The sequence below is a fragment of the Pleurodeles waltl genome, chromosome 1_1 (genome assembly GCF_031143425.1).
Source record: "Pleurodeles waltl isolate 20211129_DDA chromosome 1_1, aPleWal1.hap1.20221129, whole genome shotgun sequence".
In the NCBI taxonomy this organism is placed as follows: domain Eukaryota; kingdom Metazoa; phylum Chordata; class Amphibia; order Caudata; family Salamandridae; genus Pleurodeles; species Pleurodeles waltl.
This window is the reverse complement of record NC_090436.1, coordinates 428,616,981-428,638,379: the sequence shown is the minus strand read 5'-3', so window position 1 is coordinate 428,638,379 and position 21,399 is coordinate 428,616,981. Positions and strand designations below refer to the sequence as shown.

Genomic DNA, 21,399 nt, shown 5'->3' with positions numbered 1-21,399 from the left:
GGTAGTGGTTCCTGCCACCACCGGACTCTCCAACCTGAACTGGAATTTGCCCCCTTTCTTTACAGGTCTTCCTCTACCAGGATCCACCTCTGGTTTCTTGCAGGCTTGTCTGGGTCTTGCAAAATCGTCTTCTGAAGTCCTTTTGTGGGTTTGGGGAGAACCAGGTACTTACTTCCTCTCTCCTGGTCTCTGTTGGGAGGGGGGGGCACTTTGGTACTTATTAAGGTTCCTAGTTCCTCCAGCTCCCGTTTACAGACTCCACTTCCTTGGTTGGGAGTCCACCTTTCGCAATCCATTTACTTAGTGTATGGTTTGGTCTCCCCCTAGGGTCTCTTTTATTTTATGTTATTTCACTGTTTTCTGTTGCTTTCTATGCCCATTCCTGATTTCTAAGGTGTATGTAATAGTGTGTTTACTCACATGCTAGTAGAATATTGCCTGTACAGTATTTTAATATTTGTATTACCATAATAAAGTACCTTTATTTTTATAACACTGTGTGGGTCTTTCGTGTGTGTAAGTGCTGAGTGAATGCAGTGGTATTGCATAAGCTTTGCGTGTCTCCTAGATAAGTCTTGGGTGCTCATCCACAGCTACCTCTAGAGAGCCTGGCTTCTTAGACACTGACTGCACCTCACTAATAGGGGATACCTGGACCTGGTATAAGGTGATAACACCATAGGTGCTCACCACACACCAGGCCTGCTTCCTACATCTATCCATTACTGTTTTGTATACTTCATGTTAATTTGCTGACATTTTATATGAAACCTGTCTTGCCTAGAGACATTATTAGCTGCTTCATTAGCCTCATGTAATAAAAAATAAAACAAATCTCAAAAGAGTCGTAAATCTATACATACAGAGAGGGCTTTTGGGTCAGCCCTCTTCATGCAAGAATCTTTTCAGCCTCATTTGCATGTTTACTTCTGCTCACCAGTAAATTGGTCTTTGCATTTTGCCCAGTCACATTTGCACATCTGCCTAAAAAGAAGTACAGTTCAGCTTCAGTATTAAGTACACCAGTTAGGAGACACCCATGGTGTTCTATTGGAGTCATAAATAATGGCTATTTTTGTTTACGTATAATTTTATACTGCATCATATGGCTACTGTTGGAAATGGCCCTTTTGCAGGGTTATCCCCAGACTTTGTGTCTGTAACCTTCTGTTTTTGCTGGTTCTAGGACTCTGGGCACTTTTCCACTGCTGACCAGTTCTAAAGTGCAAGTGCTGCATGTGTAAATTGTATTGATGGTTGGTTTATCCAAGGTTGGTTGATTTGATTCACTAGTAAGTCCCTAGTAAAGTGCACTAGGTGTTCTCAGGGCCTGTAAATCAGATGCGACTGGTGGGCCTGCAGCACTTATTGGGCCACCTGCATGAGTAGCCCTGTAAACATGTCTCGGACCTGCCACTACAGTGTTTATGTGGGAAGTTTTTAACTGTCATTTAGACCTGGCAAGTGCACCCACTAGCTAGGCCCAAACCTTCCCTTTTACTACATGTAAGTCACCCCTAAGGTAGGCCCAAGGTAGCCCCATTCGCAGGGTGCAGTGTATTTAAAATGCAGGGCATGTACTGGTGTGTTTTACATGCCCTGATCGTGAAATAGTACAAATTTATTTTCACTGTTGCAAGGCCTATCTCCCCCAATAGGTTAACATGGGGATTGCCTTGACATATCTCTCAAGTGTAATTTCCTATTGGGAGCAGATAGAAATACAGAGTTTGGAGTCTCTGAACTAACAATTTAAGAATGCATCTTTTGGTGAAGTTGGGTTTTAAATTGTAAGGTTGAAAATGCCATTTTGAGAAAGTGAATATTTTCTCGCTTTTCCATTCTGTGCATCTGGCTGGCTGTGGAGTACACGTCTGGGATCAGGATGACAGTTGTGCTCTTTGTGAATTCACTCTAGACAGTCACACAAAGGGAGCTGAGGTCTGCCCTGATTATCCTGATGGGTCTTCCTGAGCTAAAGTCGTGGGAGAAGCAGACAATTGCACCTGGATAGGACTGTGCCTGTCCGTACACAAAGCAGTCTCCATCCCCCTGGAGTGTGCCTGGGGCCAGGACAGGAAAGGCAGGGTCTTGTGCACTACAAAGAAATGGGTATAAGTACTGTATCTCTGACCCCCACACAGGTCAAATCCTTCTGGGCTGAGGACATTCTGCCAGGAAGAAGATTTGGATGCTGTAGGAGGGACTTGCCACTCTGCCTCTTGCTTTGCTGTGCTGGCTTGCTGCTTCTATCCTGGGAGTGAAAGGACTGGACTTTGCTTTCTAAATCCTGCTTCCAACGGTTCTCCAAGGGCTTGGACTGAGCTTGCCTCCTATTATGAAGTCTCAGGGGCATCAAGGACTTCATCTGCCAGCACCTGGGCTCTCTTGCTGAGAGTCTTGATGTGCCAAGTGGTGCCAAATAAGTCCCTGGACCCTTGTGAGTGAGTTCAGGTGTAACCAAGAAGAAACAAGCACATCGACTCCAAAGTGACTTCGGAACTGGTGCCGCTGTCTGACTCCACACCGCTTCCTGCACTGGAGCTGTGGTCCCCGCTGAGTGCACTATCCGCGACCGACGCCAGATGCCCGACACTGTCACAGCACCTCCGAAGTCCCCCACAACCTGGGTCCCGAGTGCTGTGTCACTAACGTCTGTGACACCTGACTGACTGCACCACAGTACCCGCGGCCCTGCATTGTGATCACTACACCGCAAAGTCAAAGCCTTGCATCTTGACCTGCTGGATTCATCGACCCCATTCTTTTGTAAGAAACTGGTGCTGCATCATCTCCCATGCAACCGTAAGGAACCAATGCCTCACCTCCCGTGCCTAGCAGTAAGGAACCGATGCTTTACCTCCCTAGTAGCAGTACGGAACCGATGCCACACCGGCTCCAGCATTTCTTCGTTTTCCAAGGTACTGTACCTGGGTTTTGTGCGCCTCTTTGGCAGGCCCGCACTCCCTTGTGAGTGGCATCAGACTGTTGGGAACGGCTCCATCAAATCGTGATGATAGCCCCAGTTGGAGCTATTTCTAAGCGTTATACTAAGATTTACTCTTTGAAAATTCTTCTCATTGCTGGTGTATGTTGGAATTTTGTTGCTTTGGTCTTGATTTATTCAGATACATAATGGCTGTTTTTCTAAACTGGTGTGGAGTACTTTTGTGGTGTTTTCACTGTGTTGCTGTGTCTGTGTACAAATGCTTTACACATTGCCTCTGAGATAAGCCTGACCGCTTGAGCCAAGCTACTAAGAGGGTGAGTAGGGCTTATCTTAGCTGTGTTGTTCCCTTGCCCTGACTAGAGTGAGGGTCCCTAATTGGACAGGGTGCAAATCACTGCCATCAAGAGACCCAATTTCTAACAGCCAGTGGTTTGTTTTCATTTTTTCTTTTGTTATTTTTGTGGCATATTCATGTATTTAATCAAACAGCATACCAGGTTACCCAGCCCAAACTTATTGTTTTTGACAGTGCTTCTTTATGCTGAGTTTGAGGAGTTCTACTCCCAGTGGCATTTGTATTTCAGATTTATAAGGTTTGTGCTAAGCCAAAGATACAGTAGTTTTATCCACACAAATGATTCTGGGTTATCCCAAATGCAAGCGGGTGGCAAAGGGCTGAGTATGCAGCAGTTTATAAAATGTTTTGACAACATCCAACTTTTGTAATCAATAATGCCAAATAACTTCCTCATTATTTAAAATAGTTGCAAATCTTCCTGTATACATAAAGCACAGGGCCACTCATTAGCTCACGACATGCTGTCATCAGATTCCAATTTTGCACAAATAATGTTGAATAATTTCTGAATGATTAAAAAGCATTGCTTCAGAAGTCATGCGAGTAGTGATGGCTAAGGCACACACAACATAAGCTTGAAGACAAAACTGCGCAACATAACCTTGTAGTACAACACTATATGTAAACGTTTTTTTCATTTTTGTCTCAGTAACTTCAGGGAGGCATTTAGTTAGGGAGGGATAGTTTTGCGCCTCAACCCACTAAGATATAGCATTACAATGTAATGTAATTTAGTCCTGTTCAGTTGGTGCTATTTATTGCTTTGTATACACAAGCAACACCTTTACAATTGTGTATTTACTATGACTTCTGTGTTGAACAGAAATATATAATCTAAACTCAATTTCCAGTTCTAACTTCAGAGATCTTTTATTCCCTGCGTTCTTTCTTTACAGGTCGATATTTTTCATAACACAGCTCTTTGTCCCATATAATCCGAACTGTAGATTGTTGTGTGTCTGTTTCGATTTTTCTTGACTGTCACTTGTGGTATTACAGCTAATTTCAAAATCGTGGTTGGTTATTAAAAACAATACTTTGAGTCCACAAATTTAGGCGAACAACTTCTCATATATTGCATTTTAAAGCTATTTACCTGCACTGTCCCTTTTTGTTAGTCTCTTGCTACTTAAGCCAACTCTGGAAAGGAATTGTTGGGGTGTATTACAACAAAACCAACAGTAGTTTGCATGACTTTATGATTTAATTCTGCTTGTCTGTTTAAAATCCAATTGATATGAGTAAATGCTACTTGCATGTGCCTATTATGTAATCATAGCTACAGCTTAATGTGGGTGTTATTTGTCCTAATAGACACTTTGAGAAAATGGAGATGTTCTAGGTCATCCTTCCTTGTTTCTGGAGCTGGTAAAGTGTATGATTAAAACACGTCTTGCTTTCTTTTTCTTTTAGAACATACCCACTGTAGACGAGGAAGGATACAGTATTAAACCAGAAGAAAATGAAAATCAAAAATATATCCTTTGTATCTGTTGAGTTACCATTTTGAAATATTGTTTTTTGTATTGACGAGACTGTATGACGACATTGGTCCTCATTTTGAGAGGCCCAGAATACCTTCATTGTTTGCCTTTCCCGTTATTACTGTTACCCAGAGCCCCCCAGTAAGTCTCTGATCTTGAAAATAGGGGGCAAACACAAGAATTTGGGGGATAACATGCAAGAATCGGGGTTTCCGTGCTGATTCCTTTATGTATTTCCCAATCTTTCACATGGAGATTTTGACTGCCTTTAGCCGCCAACATGTAAAACATTGTAATTCATAATTCGAGGGGGGGGGGGAACAAATATGGGTTATGAAAATGTGAAGTGGAGCAATATATGAGGGAGGATCAGGCAGCAATCCAAAAAGGGATATATTTATATATTTGAATAGTGAAAAAGCTGAAAACCAAGGGATAAGATTACATTCCCTATGTATAGAAAAGCGATGTTCCTGTCAATTGGTGATGGGGTTAGAGTAGCAAAATGGTATAAATGTTACCTAACTACCCAGATCAGGACACAAAATATTAAGAATACCACCCAGAGTGGCGTTATTGATTGAATAGAACCTAATAATGAACCGAGGTGGAATAATTGATAGATCATCTCTGAAACACCATTGTTTTTCCCATGTGGTCTATCTATAACACCTATTATTTCACAGTTCAGTGGCTTGAAGTCTGCAAAGGCCTTTCACTGTGAGTTATATGGTGTAGGTGTGATGAATCTGAATATCCCCCTAGCTTTTCCTAAATTTAAGACAGTTGGGGCGATTCTAATGGATACCTTTCCTGGGTGCTTAAAGGAGCAAGACCGGTTTCCTAGTGTTTTTTTTATCTTGCACTTTTTTTTACCTCAAGTCTGATGGTGTCCTGGCTTTAGATGTGCTTTAAGCTACCTGAGATGGTGAGCTTGTCAGCCAGATAAACCGGGTTCTCACTGTAACGATTTTATAACATGCATCATCAGTGCCCAAAAAATATGATCATATCACCCCCACCCAAATTGAATTCCACTGGTTTCCTTTGCCTTGAAGATAGTGCGACCTGCTAAGCGGAGCCTATGGAGTTCTATTCAAGTGGGTGTGATGTGATGGTATTTCTTTGGGCCCTTCATGATGTGTGATGTGCAATGTAGGATGTCCTTTAGTTGGGTCAGTATAGAATCTGGTAAGCTGTGGAGCAGGGCATTGTCACCATTCAAGTGCTAGAGGACATGGTCTTGAACAGAAGTGCTGAAGTCACTTTCTGAGAAAGCTCCTACCACGTTATTGTGGTTTGCTTGATGACATGTTCCTTGAAGGTGAGGTGTGTGTCAAAGGGGAATCAAAGTGACTTTATTCGAAAGTTGGACTAAAAATCCACCCAGTTCTACAGGGAGTGCAGAATTATTAGGCAAATGAGTATTTTGACCACATCATCCTCTTTATGCATGTCGTCTTACTCCAAGCTGTATAGGCTCGAAAGCCTACTACCAATTAAGCATATTAGGTGATGTGCATCTCTGTAATGAGAAGGGGTGTGGTCTAATGACATCAACACCCTATATCAGGTGTGCATAATTATTAGGCAACTTCCTTTCCTTTGGCAAAATGGGTCAAAAGAAGGACTTGACAGGCTCAGAAAAGTCAAAAATAGTGAGATATCTTGCAGAGGGATGCAGCACTCTTAAAATTGCAAAGCTTCTGAAGCGTGATCATCGAACAATCAAGCGTTTCATTCAAAATAGTCAACAGGGTCGCAAGAAGCGTGTGGAAAAACCAAGGCGCAAAATAACTGCCCATGAACTGAGAAAAGTCAAGCGTGCAGCTGCCACGATGCCACTTGCCACCAGTTTGGCCATATTTCAGAGCTGCAACATCACTGGAGTGCCCAAAAGCACAAGGTGTGCAATACTCAGAGACATGGCCAAGGTAAGAAAGGCTGAAAGACGACCACCACTGAACAAGACACACAAGCTGAAACGTCAAGACTGGGCCAAGAAATATCTCAAGACTGATTTTTCTAAGGTTTTATGGACTGATGAAATGAGAGTGAGTCTTGATGGGCCAGATGGATGGGCCCGTGGCTGGATTGGTAAAGGGCAGAGAGCTCCAGTCCGACTCAGACGCCAGCAAGGTGGAGGTGGAGTACTGGTTTGGGCTGGTATCATCAAAGATGAGCTTGTGGGGCCTTTTCGGGTTGAGGATGGAGTCAAGCTCAACTCCCAGTCCTACTGCCAGTTCCTGGAAGACACCTTCTTCAAGCAGTGGTACAGGAAGAAGTCTGCATCCTTCAAGAAAAACATGATTTTCATGCAGGACAATGCTCCATCACACGCGTCCAAGTACTCCACAGCGTGGCTGGCAAAAAAGGGTATAAAAGAAGGAAATCTAATGACATGGCCTCCTTGTTCACCTGATCTGAACCCCATTGAGAACCTGTGGTCCATCATCAAATGTGAGATTTACAAGGAGGGAAAACAGTACACCTCTCTGAACAGTGTCTGGGAGGCTGTGATTGCTGCTGCACGCAATGTTGATGGTGAACAGATCAAAACACTGACAGAATCCATGGATGGCAGGCTTTTGAGTGTCCTTGCAAAGAAAGGTGGCTATATTGGTCACTGATTTGTTTTTGTTTTGTTTTTGAATGTCAGAAATGTATATTTGTGAATGTTGAGATGTTATATTGGTTTCACTGGTAATAATAAATAATTGAAATGGGTATATATTTTTTTTTGTTAAGTTGCCTAATAATTATGCACAGTAATAGTCACCTGCACACACAGATATCCCCCTAACATAGCTAAAACTAAAAACAAACTAAAAACTACTTCCAAAAATATTCAGCTTTGATATTAATTAGTTTTTTGGGTTCATTGAGAACATGGTTGTTGTTCAATAATAAAATTAATCCTCAAAAATACAACTTGCCTAATAATTCTGCACTCCCTGTATGTTGCTGGGCTAAGCTTATACTAACTGGTCCTTGATGTTGGCAAATAAAAGGAATACAATTTTGGTGGGGTTAAGTGTTAGGTAGGTACTGTACATCCACATCTAGATGAGGTGCGGATAGTACTTGAAGTAATGGCTATTTACTGCAGAGGAGACATTCATGTGCAGTTTCTTGTTATCTGCCCATTGATTAACTTTTTTGCTGTTATTGGTGAGTAGATTTCCCACAGGTTTCACTGTTTGTTGATGCTAGTAAATTCATATGTAAACAACGAAAAGTCACTGGTGCTCCAGCACACAGAGCCCATTCACTCCAGTGTCCCGTACTGCTTATTGGTTCACTTGAGAAGGGGAGGTGGTGACCTGTTTGAGTTAGGCTTTTATTTGCTTTGGTAACGTGTGAGGATTAACTAGTGTTTTTGGTCACTAAAGTCTGTTAGATAGCTAAAGGCAACAGCAGCACAGTGGTATTGCCATTGCCATTGGGATGCTTTTCATTTTTTGAGCAAATATGTTTTCAGTGTTTTGGTGTTCAGAGAAGTTCATAAAACTTTGTATTTCATTCAAACCAGGGCATTACAATGCTGTCCACTTGAGTTACTTTTGCCTGTACTCATGGAAAGTCCTACCTGAGAGTAATTAACAAAGTATTTTGTATGGGTATAACTCTCATGAAAGAGAGCAGTTGTGCCCTGTGGGTCCACCCACATCTATAAAAATAAGGATGAAACGCTTCTGTAGGAGCCACACTGGTACAGTTATGAATCCAAATAATAACTTAATTTGTGCCCTGAAGTGCAACAGAAAAGCAGGAATCCATGTTGATGTATGGAATGTTGATAGGATGGGCATTCCACGAGTGGGGAGGGCCTCGGATCAAAGGCTACGATACAAAAGAGCCTGGGATTGTTCTTTTTGAGTACATCACAGTATGTATTTATTATATTAACAAATTATTACAGTTCCAATTTTTACATGATAGAACAACATATACAACATACATTTACAGTGCAAAGTAGACAATAAGATTTCTAAAGGAAAATCCATCCATTTTGAGTTATTTATTAGACTCTCAGTTCACATCTCAAACAGGTCTTTCCCCCACTGCATAGTCCAGCACCTAGTTGAAACCAGGGGATCTTCCAAATTTAAGGAAAACAGTCACCTCCCCAACTGAGAAGCAAGCATCAGTTCATATACATACTTTATAACTGCTAGGGGCATCCCAGTTGGGACTTCCTTGATGCCTTTCTGAGGGATCAGCCTGGGCATAACTTGGTCCTCTGGCACAAAGACATCTCCTCCATCCCCATGGGCGGTAAGATGGAGTACCCAACAAAAGGGCTAGGAACAACCGACCAAGGATCCCACAGTCCCCCGGAATCCAGTAGAGCTCCAAAGCCCACACCTGGATAACCATTTTGTATGGCATTGGATATGGGATAACAAGTATCCCGACAATTATGGGCTCATGCTGTGAAGCTAAACATTTTAAAAACCTAAATGCAAATACCCCTCCACAGCTCCCCTACAAAAGAAAATTCCACCTAAGAAAATCTCTGGAGCACGATTTGCTGCTTCCTTAAAATCTTATGGTTGGGTAAGTGGTAAAAAAAGAACCCTGCTATTATAATGATAACTCCCCTGCTGCCAGGCCTGCTCATAGATGCAGCACCTCCTATGTCAGGATGATTTTTGTGGCAGAATTTCTGGAGCATGTGTTGTAACCATCACATTTTAGATGCTGATTTTATCCTCTGATGCACGCGTAAAGGTTACTTTAGAACATGTATGGGCAACAGTGGGCTGCTTACATGTGAAAGTTACCAAATCCGACATAATTTCAAATAAATCTGGAAATGAGGGAGACGTTCTATGCCTCCTAGAAAGACACAGGGCCCCTCTCCTTGGTTTTAGAGGACTGGGTTACATGAAGAATAATATTTTCTCCTTTCCAGTCAGTCAGCAACTGTGCACCAGAAGGACACCCTGATCTTGTTGAAATTTGGCAGCCGCCAATCCAGTAGAAGTCCTGAAAATGTCAACTTTTACTTTAAATAGTGCTACAAAGTGGTTCTCCTATTACAAGGTGACACTCTACAATGCAAGATAATAAATAAATATGTACTTGCAATGGGACTACTGTGTTAACTGGAGTCACATTGTATTCTCAATGTAACCAATAGTCTTTTGCGTACTATACAAAAACCTGGTGACATAAGGCCTCACCACTCCACATTTTTAGATCTCATGTGAGACAGACCGCACATGCACTGTTGCTTGCCAGAAACATTGTTAGCTTACAGTTGGCTTAGAAATTGCCCATTGCTTCCCATTGGATTGGTTTTATTTTCAGTCTCATTCGCTTGCATCTCTTTGATTATTGTTTGCTAGCTTCACTTCTCATCATCTGTTTGACCCTTCCCAGGGTCATTGCTAAAGTACTTTGGCCCTTCCAATGCTTGCCTTGTGGGAGCTACCTTTTTCTTTTTGTTGAAACACTTTCTGTGTTTGAATGTATCTAAGCTGTATGCTTCTTTTTCCATAAAATCAGTGACAAATTATTATTCTTTCTTTCCATTTGTTCCTTTAACATCCTTATCCTTCCTGTTCTATACTGTTGCTTGCCCACTCCTGTCCCCTGTGTCCATGTTGTTTCTTTCTGGTTTCTACTCTCCGTGTTGTAGCTTGCCCTGTCCTCCATCTAGTTGCCCCCCAGTTGGCTGTTGATTGCCCTCTGGGTTGTTATTTGCATCTTTCCAGCTCACTACTCCATGTTGGTGCTTGCCCCTCCCGCTCTCCTTGTTGCCCCTCCCCCCGGCACCTTGTTACCCCCCCCCCCCCGACACCCACTATAACAAAAAGAAAGTGCTATGACATGGCCAGCACTTTAACCAAAAAAATAAAACTTCTCTCAGGCATGTACACCACCCACCTGCTATAAAAACAACAAGTTATAACAGGCATTTGCAATGCAACAGGTCTTGCATTTGCTCGAGTTAGAGCTATTAGCGTTGTAAACTTCTAACCGGACTTTTCTTGCCACACAAGTTGAAAGAAAAAAAACTAGAGCGATCGTGCTATGTAAAACCCAGCACGCTCGCACTGAGTGGAAAATAAAAAGATAAAGTAGTGCAGAAATCAGGCTAAAAACATCGAGCCTCGTAGGTTTTCAATAGTTGGCCGGTGCGCACGAGGAGGGCTAAACACCTGAAAAGGCATGACATAAGCACGCCTTTCATTAATGAAAGCAAGCGGATTTTAAAAGGCAAGCCCACAAACCAATGAAAGTGACAGGCATAACATGGGTGTGGTTACAAGCCCAAAGAGAGATTACAACAGGGACGGAGCGCTTGTGCACTCAACCCTAAAAAGCTGCACACAGTGTGCCGCGTCATATTGCTTTTTTCCCCTCACACCCTCTATTGCTCGCCCTCCCCGTAATGCCGCCTGGCAATAAAAAATAAAAAAAAGGCAATGATGCGTCTAGCACTGGCTAAGTGATAGCACTTTATTTTTTTTTTTACTTTAAGCCATGCGGCACAGCAGCCACGCTGCTGTACAACATGCCTAAAGAACATTGACAGTCAGTATCTCTCTCATAGATGCGACCTGTTGGCTTTGCTAATGCTTGTTTTTATCGGCCATCTTTAGCATTGAGGATAGATTCATCCTGCCTTGCTTGAACACGCACATTCCACGGTGTTTATCTACATTTTAAGTTTCTGACGTGACTACGGCTGTGCTTTCTTTCTGGAGTTTCTAAAAGCCTTTCCACTGTTTAAAAAATGCTCGATCTGCTTTGCCTCTCCTGCCCAGCGTAGCCTGCGGACACCGAAAACATGGAGCTTAATCATACATCTTTAATAATTACATACATCTCCGATCTAATGTATGGGTAAACCATTGGTGGCCCTGTGATTCCTATTTCTTTTAGCCATGACTGAGTTTGCTTGTTTGTTTAGTAGGTCACAAGTGGTTCACAAGGTACTTTACTTAGCTTATTTCTTTCGGGTTTACCCATTTCCCATCATTCAGACTAGGAGCAGTCTTTCATGTGACTGAGAATCTGCGGCAAGACAGTGCTCATGCTTTTTTAAATAATAATGTTTCTCTCAGTAATCTGTATCTTTTTGCAGCTTTCCAAGTACCTCCTCTGCTCTCCTCTTTGGGTGGTCTAACGACTATTCCTTAATAGTCCAGGGGCGTTTGGGGGAATTAAGGGTGATAGGTGCATGTGTTTCCTACCTATGTCATCAGGTGAAGAGAGAGTTTGGTAGTAGGGTAGAATGCTTGTTACTGTTGCTCCGCTATGTGAAAGGTATCCAAAGCACTGAATGGCATCAGGTGACAAAATGTAAAAATTCAGTCTCAAGAAAAATGCCAATGTGAAATGTAACTGGTTGTTTTTTAAATGTTTTAGTTTGACTATGATGTAACTTAGAGTTTGCTTTCTGACTTAACCACCATTCCACAAATTTGTAGAAATATCGACCAGATTATTGATATGACATTAAGGTTGTGGTGCTAGGGGATGCAGGGCGCTGCCAGTCAATAGGCTGCCTTGAGACAGATCCTGTTTCATGTGCCCTTCCCCAGTAATGAAAATGAAAGAAATTGCCTGAGATCATTTTGAACGACACATAAAGGATGATGTATTGACGAGGAGAGTGACACTTCCCCATTTAATATCATGATTTTACTGTTTTGCTGAAGCAATACCCTTAACTGTAACAAACATATGAAAGGGAACAGTTTCTACTCTTCCAGTGACTCTGAATCTGGGGATGAAGAACCAAAGCGGTTTCATGTAGAAATCAAACCGGTTACAAACAACAATGGAGATTCGCACACGATGCAGACATTAGATGAATTAAAACTATCAGTAGGCAACTTCACTATCTCTCCTTATGTAACTGTAAGTTTCTTTTATTGTTTAAAAGGTGTTACCATGGAAACAGATCTCGTTCATTTAGTATTGCACGTTTTTAAATGTTTAATTTCTGAACCAGACCGCCATTAAATAAGAAAAGCAAATAAATGTAACCATAACTACATTCACGGCTGCAGTAAAACATTGTAGTGTCTGCACATAACTGCTGATTTGTGGGTGAATTTAAATATAAGACATAGTGGAATATATCTGGATATAACATGTATTATAATATAATCCTAATAAAGCTGTTCTTTGCCTTTTCCACATTATTGTAGAATCAGCGACTGCCATTTTAACAGCATCACCTACGTGATACCATAAATAGTTGCAAACAAAATTAGCAAATTGTCAACTCTGCTTCAAGGTAGAATACCTCGTAAACAAATGTTCTGATGGATATGCCTAACTACAGATTCCTCACCTTGTGAAAACCCCATGTTCCCTATTGAATCTGATAACTTTTCTCTAGCAATTCCCTTGTACAATGGTAGAGTCGTGCAGCCCTGCTATGACTCAATCCCACCCTGGAAGTGGAGCTGGAGCCCCATATAATTGCCACTCCTGCACGCTAACATCAGTTCCTTTCTTTTTGCATCTTCCGACATGGATCAATACTCTTTCGTCTTGACAAAACACATTCTGCTCAAAAACGTCTACACTGTGAAAGGGACGTGTCCCGCTTAAAACTACAGGGTTTAAACCTTATAAGGATTGTCACAAACCAATTTCTTTTACTGACCCTCACTACATCTCGGGTCTTCACATGATTACAAGCCTTGTGAAGAGTGTTGTATGATGAATTCGAAGGCGATTTGGGAATGCCAAGCCAAACTCTGTTGTGGAATTCATCAGAAAGTGAAGAACAACTGTTCGAGCTCGAAGTATAGAGTGCCTGCTCTCAAGGGTGTTCCCCGTGCTGAACATCTTTCTACTCTGGGTCTTCTTGGAAGTCCAAGTCAAAAAGAAGCATAAGAACATAAAGTGGGACTCTCCCATGTCCTGCCACTCTCATTCTGAGAAGCCTCGCGGACACCAAGGTGCCACTTGAGCTTGGCCTACTGATTTCCTCAACTTGTCTCGATGCCACATGAGTTTCCAGGGCAGTTGGCAATGCTGCAACAGGTGGAAGCTCTCAAGGAGGCCATGTTGCATATCTTGGGCACCCTACCGTTGCCCTGTACTGCACCTTCAGACTCCACCAAACTGAGGAGGCCTCCAGTTGGCATACCGCCAGCAGAAATGTCCGTGATGCCACATGGGGGTCCAGTCCAACTACATGTTCAAAGCCTGCCCTGGCTTCCACTCCAGCGTCACAACCCACACCTGTCTCTCCTGCATCAAAGCCAGTCCCAATGCCAGAGGGAAGAACTCATTGTTTTATTGGACACAGAACAGAACCCAACACAACCTTGACTGAAGTTGCCCCCTCTCCTAATTTTGCTTCAACCAACGCAGCCTCTTTCAGACCCGGACGGAACTGCCATTGCCTCAGAACAGACATTCACTTCCTAATTTCTTTGACTCCTATTCCTAATATAGCCAACATGGCTGTGATGATAATCACGATGATGACTAAATCTATGATAATGATAATTTAAATTGGATCTGCAGGAGGCCAGTGAGCTGGATACTTCCACTGACATTGAGTTGAATTCCCCTTCTAGTCTCCCTATTGAAGAATCAACCTCCTTTGCCATTTTTATTAACTGTGCAATGAAAATTCTTCTTCTCCAAACAGGACTACCTCAAGCTCATTTCCATTTAGGAAATCCAAATCTATAGAGAGTTTTGGAAAACAGATGTTCTCTTCCGCCAGTCTGACCTTAAGATCAGTCAATGCAAGCTTTCTTTTGGAACTTTACTCTCATGCATTGTGGGACATGGTTGGCGAGATTTTGCTGAAAGTCCCAGAGGAATGCAGAGCAAACCTGATACAAATTATCCAGGATAGGCAGGTTGCCGCAAAGTATGTCATCAGATTAGGACTAGATACTACGAACTGCTTGGGCAAGGCACTTGATACCAGCATGGTGTTCAGGCATCACACCTCGATGAGATTCACACATTTGTCAGGTGACGTCCAGGCATCCTTGATGGGCATGCCATTTGACAAGACTTGTCTTTATGGTGACAAAGCACTCTAGGCGCTAGACTGCTCCAAAAAAAGCAAGGTGTTGGCATGCTATCTTGGTCTTTCTTCACTTGTGTGGCAACCTCAACAGGTACACCCGTTTTGAGGCTTCTGAAGGGGTTTTCAATAAAAGCAACACCAAGGACCACCACACTAACAGACCCCGCCCACTCCCAGCCTTTTAAGTTTCCGGGACAGGGATCAAGCTGACATTACTGAAGTCCTGCGGGACAGTGTACTGCCCAATAATCTGCCCTTCCACCAAAGTCGCAAAACTGCTTTAAGTGGTCCCCTTCGCAAATCGCCACCCAGTTGGAGGAAGGATACAACATTTTCTCCAAGGGTGTCAGAGAATAACATAAGATCAGCAGGTGCTGTTGATTGGCCATTAAGGATAGGACTTGTCATTGTTGACCGATTCTCCACATATCCCTCCCATTACACACCATCTTTTGGGGGACCATCTATCCAGCCTTCAGAAAGATGTTGAGGTTATTTTGGCCAGAGCAGCCCTAGAGAGGGTCCTGGCATCAGAAATAGGAAGTAGATGTAATTCATGTTAGTTCCTGGTGCAGAAGAAGGACAGAGACATTCAAACTATTTTTGACCTTCTCCCTCTCAACTTCTTTCTCAAGAAGGACAAGTTCAAGATGCTTACACTGGCCCAAGTTCTATATGCCCTGGATCCAAGCAACTGGATGGTAGCATTTGATTTGCAGAACACTTATTTCCACATCCCCATCCTGCAGCCCCATAGGCATTACCAACAGTTGAAGGTGGGCTACAAGCACTTTCATTTTTTAGTGCTTTCCTTCAGCCTCACCAGGACCCCATGGGTTTTAGTGAACATGATGACAGCCACAGCACATCTTTGAGTTTTCGGAGGTTGGGAATAATAGTCTTCCCATAAATTAATGTCTGGCTGTTTGAAGGGAGGCTTGCAACTTTCAATGGTAGATCACCTCCACTGGTGATCTACCACTGGAGCAAACCTCCTCACATCTTTGGAGCTCTTGATCGGCATGCCATAGTCACACCAGATTCCTTCCCAGAGGCTTGTGTCCATCTGAGCTATTCTGGGAGTGGTGTTTTTACGAGCCTTTCCACTAGCTTTACGAGCCCAGGACATGCAGGTTATGCTTCTGATGTTTCAGCCCCTGTACTGGTTCTCGATGACAGCAGCTCTGAGGCTTCTTGGCCTTCTCACCGCCTCCATCCTCCACAGTGGGATCTGAAGTCTCAGTGGGCTCAACACGGAGGTAAACCTGTCTGATTCAATCCAGGTTTTGAAGGAAACTGAAAAAGACTTGCAGAGGTAGCTGCTGGACTGCAGTTGGACCAGTGGCAGACCCCTTCCATACACCAACCAGAATTAACAACCTTGACAGATGCTTTGTTGCTAGGCAGGGGAAGGGAGGACATCTGGGAGAGGTGATCATCAGAGGATTTTGGTCTCCAGGGGAGACCTGCCTCCACATCAATCTGTTGGAGTTGCAGGAAATTTTATTGCCACTAAAGTCCTTCCTCCTGTCCATCAAGGAAAAGCTGCTTCATTTTCTCACAGACAACATACTGCTATGTGTATTGCAATATCAAAACAAATTGGGTCTTGGGTCTTGAACCAGGAGGCTCTAGGCCTTTGGAACTGGTTTAGATGCCATGACATCTCTCTAGTAATTAGCTACCTGGCAGGCTCTTTGAATGTCAGGGCAGATAAACAGCGTTCCTTTTGGATCATGGATCATTTAGCCAGTTACTGTCAAAGGTGGCACTTGGCATCTTCCGACACTGAGATGAACCCTAGGTCTATCTTTTCACCACTGTCAAGAAGGCAGAATGTTAAAACTTTTGCACATCAGCGTTCTCAAGGTGGCTCTTGGAGACTGTCTTTGCCTAGAGTTGAGCTCTGGACTCCTGTATGTCTTCCCGTCTCTACCTTTCCTGCCCAAAACTCTGGAATGCACCAGGAGTGTGTGTTACCCAGAACTTCAGGCCATTAGCATCTGTCCCCTGATTAGGCTACTGCTTTTGGAGGATCTGATGTTTCCGCAGCAGGGCACAGTTCTAATCTCAGGCCTGCACAACCTACACTTCCATGAATGGAGATTGAGCGGTGACAGTGACTGCTTCGATCTCCCTCCAAAGTCAGTGATTTGTCATCTTGGAGGCCAAACGTCTATCCACCAAAAACATTTCTGCTGGACATTGGAAGAGGTTTATGAATTGGTGCACCTCTTGGCGGATTGAACTTCTGCAAGTCAGATTGTCGATGTGTTGCTATTTGTGCTTTCTTTGTCCCTGCAAGGGCTTGCTGTGACCACAGTTAAAGGTTGTTTATTGTCCTTTTTGGCTTTACATTTACCAGATCAGCTTCATTCTTTAAATCATTTGTTGTGATGTTTTGTCTGAAAGGGTTACCCCAAGTGTTTCCACCCACACCTTTTGTGATACCACAGCCGGACCTTAATTTGGTTTTCACATACTTGATGTGTACCTCCATTTTATCTAAAGCACACCTGTGTTATGTGTCTTTTGCCTCTGAAAACAGTCCTTCACACAGCAATTACACCAGCTTCTCACACTAGTGAGTTGCAAGCGCTTTCTGTCCTGCAACAATATACAATCTTTTTTCAGACAAGCTGGTGCTATGGACTCGAATGCCATTTCTGCTCAAGGTTGTGATGCCTTTCCTTATTGGACTCTTGCTGTAGCCTCTGTCTTAAAAGTTCAAACATGTATCGGGTCCTGTTTTTAATGAAAGTAAACCTGCCTCCGAAAAGCTGCCATGCAGTGGATCCTAAAGCATGCAGGGGTATGGATAAAAGGCATTTCCATATCACATACTCCCATGACTTTAAACTTTTTGCCCTGCAGGATCTTGTTTGATAAAGGTGTGGAAATTGTGCAATTAAAGTGGATAGACCAGGCAGTGAATAATAAGAACCGGGTTTAGGAACTTAAAAGAATGTTTGGAGGTTAACAGCACCAGATGTGCCCAAGTGTGTTACGTGACAATTGGTTGCTAGGGTGCTGTAGAAGCATACTGTTAAGTAGCAACACAGTGAGGAAGGGAGTTAGTTGATAGTGCAAATATTTTGGTTTTGAAGTCAGATGCATGCTCCATGCATCAGGTCTGATTGACAACATACAGTGAAGGGCTTCATCTCAGTAATTGTGACAGCTGTTAGTCTGCGTAGGCTATGAGACAAGCGCAACATATCTGGGTGGCTTATCAGTGATATGTCTGAGCCCAAGCCAGTGACACTTAGTTCCAAACCTATTAGTATGTAACATAAGGGATGGAATGGATTGTTAGATATTTAGATGGTGTAGGTTTTGGGAAATCAGCGGTTCCACTCCCACGAAGATGGCTCCTGAAGACGTGGCCTAGGCCAGAAATTGGTGTGACCACTCTCCTCACATGAAATTGATGAAACAAGCTGGCTTCCAACATAGGGTCTTAAGGAGCAGGCTTAACTTTCCAAAACATGAGTGTTTGGAGAGGTGTTGCATGGTACCTCAGGAATGTGGTGAATGTCTGGGGCAAGGACAAGAAGGATTATAAGTATGCCATGGGCTGTAAAAGGGGGCAAGGTAAAGGGGCATAGCTTAGACAGAACGTGGGTGTAAAGACCTGTCCACATTTAAGTTTGAAGAATGTTGCACACTTCCACTACTGACATTGTTTTTTAAAATGAGATATGGTATCTTTCTTTCAATACGAAAGGCTTACTATCACTCTTTGGGGCTTTCTGATCACAAGCCAGTTTTCTGCCAGTTACTTAGACTTGTATAGAATCTGGTTGCATAACAGTGTATATATATGATGGTCAACGTGTGTTTACCATCCCTTTATAGGCATTTTAGTTTGCGTGGGTCAATGTACCTTCACAGCAAAAAAAAACCATTTAGCAACGCCCAGACTTACTAATTCAGCAGACACTAAACATGGGCATACTTTTTCATTTGTTACTAGACATGATTTTACCATCAAGTGTAGTTTACATTCAATACATTGGTATGACCTTGGGTGTCAGGGTTGTTTTTCCTGAGAGACAAGGATAGAGAGTGCTATGTTTGTTTGAATGCGTTACTAACACACTAGATATACTGTTTTCTGCTGATCAACTTATCTTGTGTGAGTTTCTGAGTGAACTATCTTGGCACAAGAATGCATTGTTTCCATGGTCTACAAAAGTGATGCCATAATCTGTCTGTACATGCTGATGACTGTAAGCCTGCAGCAGGTGTGTTATGGCAGGAGGAAAGTCTAGTTGGTTTGCCGGGTCCTTTGTTCTTTTAAGTACATATATTTGTATTTCTTCAATTTTTGTTTACTTAAACATTAGGCTAATAATCAGATTTATTTCAGGTCTCTCTTGTAGTTATTTTTGATGTGCTTCTGCTATATTTTTTCAATTCAGCAGCCTGTTGGAGGCTGAGTGTGGACATAAGTGCTCTAACAAGGTCTATAGTGGGCATCACTTTTGGAAGGTGCTTGAGGACTTTCCCATAATATGCCTTCTGGCTGTTGCATAGAATCTTGTAGTTAATTCTGCTTTAGTGAGTGGCAGAGGAGGGGGGTCAGCTCAGGTGATTGGTGGGTGGGTTTTTCAGAGTTAAAGGAAAGCTTTGCTGCACTATTTGGGTCATCAGGAGTTTAGCACTCTTCTTTGTAGGTATGCTTTGATTAGGTTTGCCCAGTGGCGTGGCTGAAGGGTGAGGGACAACCATGAGAAGCATTAGCTGGAAGTTTGATGATGGAAGTGTGATGTTCTTCCTCTTTCCACCTGATAAACATCTTGGAACCATTGTGCACAGGAATCTCTCCTTCTCCCCAAAATATGTTCAGACAGGTTGTTATGTTTGCTTGATTCTGCACTGCTTTTACCAATGCAGATGTTTCTGGTTGTTATCCATATAGCTGTTTTTATCCACATGCATTGCTACCAATGTTGTGTTTCTCTTTGTACTATTCTGTGACCTCAACCAAGACTCAGATGCATGCAGTGAACATTAGCGAGAAAATAGGGCACACAATATGCCACCTTTTTTAAATCTGGAAATTGATTTGCCCATTCTGCCTTGTTAACTCTATCCATTAGGAAGTGTTTGATCCATTTGCATGCCATAGTAGAGATTCCCATCCAGCTGTTAAATCATGATAGCAGTTTTGTGTAACTCTTTCCAATGTACTCTGTAAGAAGGCCTTACAGGATTAAGACTTCTGATTGCTACTGGGGTAATTATTAGGTCTTCTCTTTAATCTATTATGATAAATTCAGTTCATTTTCAGATTACATGCTGGATTAACAATTGTGGAGTATGTCGTTGGTCTTAGTGAACTTTAGAATTTGGTGGTCTATCTCTGTTTATGTGATCATAGTTGCAAAAGTGATATTAAAGATTGGCAGCACGTAAGGTGGGTCCAGGGAGTCGTGGATTTTCAATAACTTGTTTGAGTAGCTGGGTACAAATTAAGGATTTTAGTGAAGTACCGTTGAAGTGTTGTGAATTGAGTTTTCATCCCTGTAGCTTCATACAGCTGAATTAGTGGGCTAGATGCTTGGATCTCATTGGCTGTGTGTGTAGCAAACTGTGCAGGCTCATCAGTGTAAAGAATGATAGATGGCATAGTGTAAATGATCTTTACAAGAACAAATAACAAGAATACTGGATTGCAATTGACTGCTTTACATTAAGGTTAAAAATGTGTGATCCACTTACGATAAACATTAAAGGTTTTCACAAGAACCAAACCAATCACTTGGCGGAAAAGTGAAGAACTAACAAGAAAAATAAATTAAAATCCTATTACTAAATGTAAAACATAATGAAAAGCACTAAGCAAGTCATAGTTGTCTTTGACATTCTAATGAAGGCATGCAGCAATAGATGAATTCAGAAAGTTATTAAGACGTTTACTGCATCATAGGAAACAAGAGTACCAGGAGCAATATAGGATAACTGTGTATGTCTTGCCTACCTGGACTGCATCAGAAAGGAATTTTACGGCAGCATTTGGCTTAACTCCATGTTTAGACATAGATAGGTCACCGTCAACAGTCATGCTCTAGTGTTAATCTTGTCTGTTGGAGGGAACATGTTGGGCTGAAGGCAGACAGCACAGCATTTGTTGACTCCGGTGGGTAGGTCGTTGGCTGAAAACAGGTTGCATCTGGGAGCCAACCCAAGGGTCAAATCCAGAGAGCTCTTGAAAAGGACTTATTACATAAAAGAACGTGTGCTTCCCTGCAAACACAGCTCACCTGGAACCGCCACCAGCAGTCTCCCAAATATGAAACTGGTATGAGAAACCAGCCCTCTTTAAATGGCTGTGGTTAAGGCCTCTGGAAGGTATTAAAGACCTCCCACATAGGCAAAGATAGACTAATGAGCTGGTAGGTACCTGGAAATAGACCGATAAAAACAGAAAGAGGCTTTCGGGTAAGGACCATAACTTTGCAGTTTGTTGATATAAATCTGAGGGAGCACAAGAGAGAAGGAGAATACCTGACATACCAAAGGGGTTGCTGACCTACCCAATATCTCTTTCCTCAGACACATTTTATTTTAGCTT

The 21,399-nt window shown here is 42.5% G+C and overlaps 1 protein-coding gene across 1 annotated transcript in view; it reads left to right on the top strand.

The window, feature by feature from the left end:
* Positions 1-21,399, top strand: part of FCHO2 (FCH and mu domain containing endocytic adaptor 2) — a 724,395-nt gene that overhangs the window by 289,689 nt on the left and 413,307 nt on the right. Inside the window, exons 12-13 of the mRNA XM_069224082.1 lie at positions 4,722-4,789; positions 12,496-12,670. Coding sequence (XP_069080183.1) covers positions 4,722-4,789; positions 12,496-12,670 — 243 coding nt within the window. The remainder of the gene's footprint in view (positions 1-4,721; positions 4,790-12,495; positions 12,671-21,399) is intronic.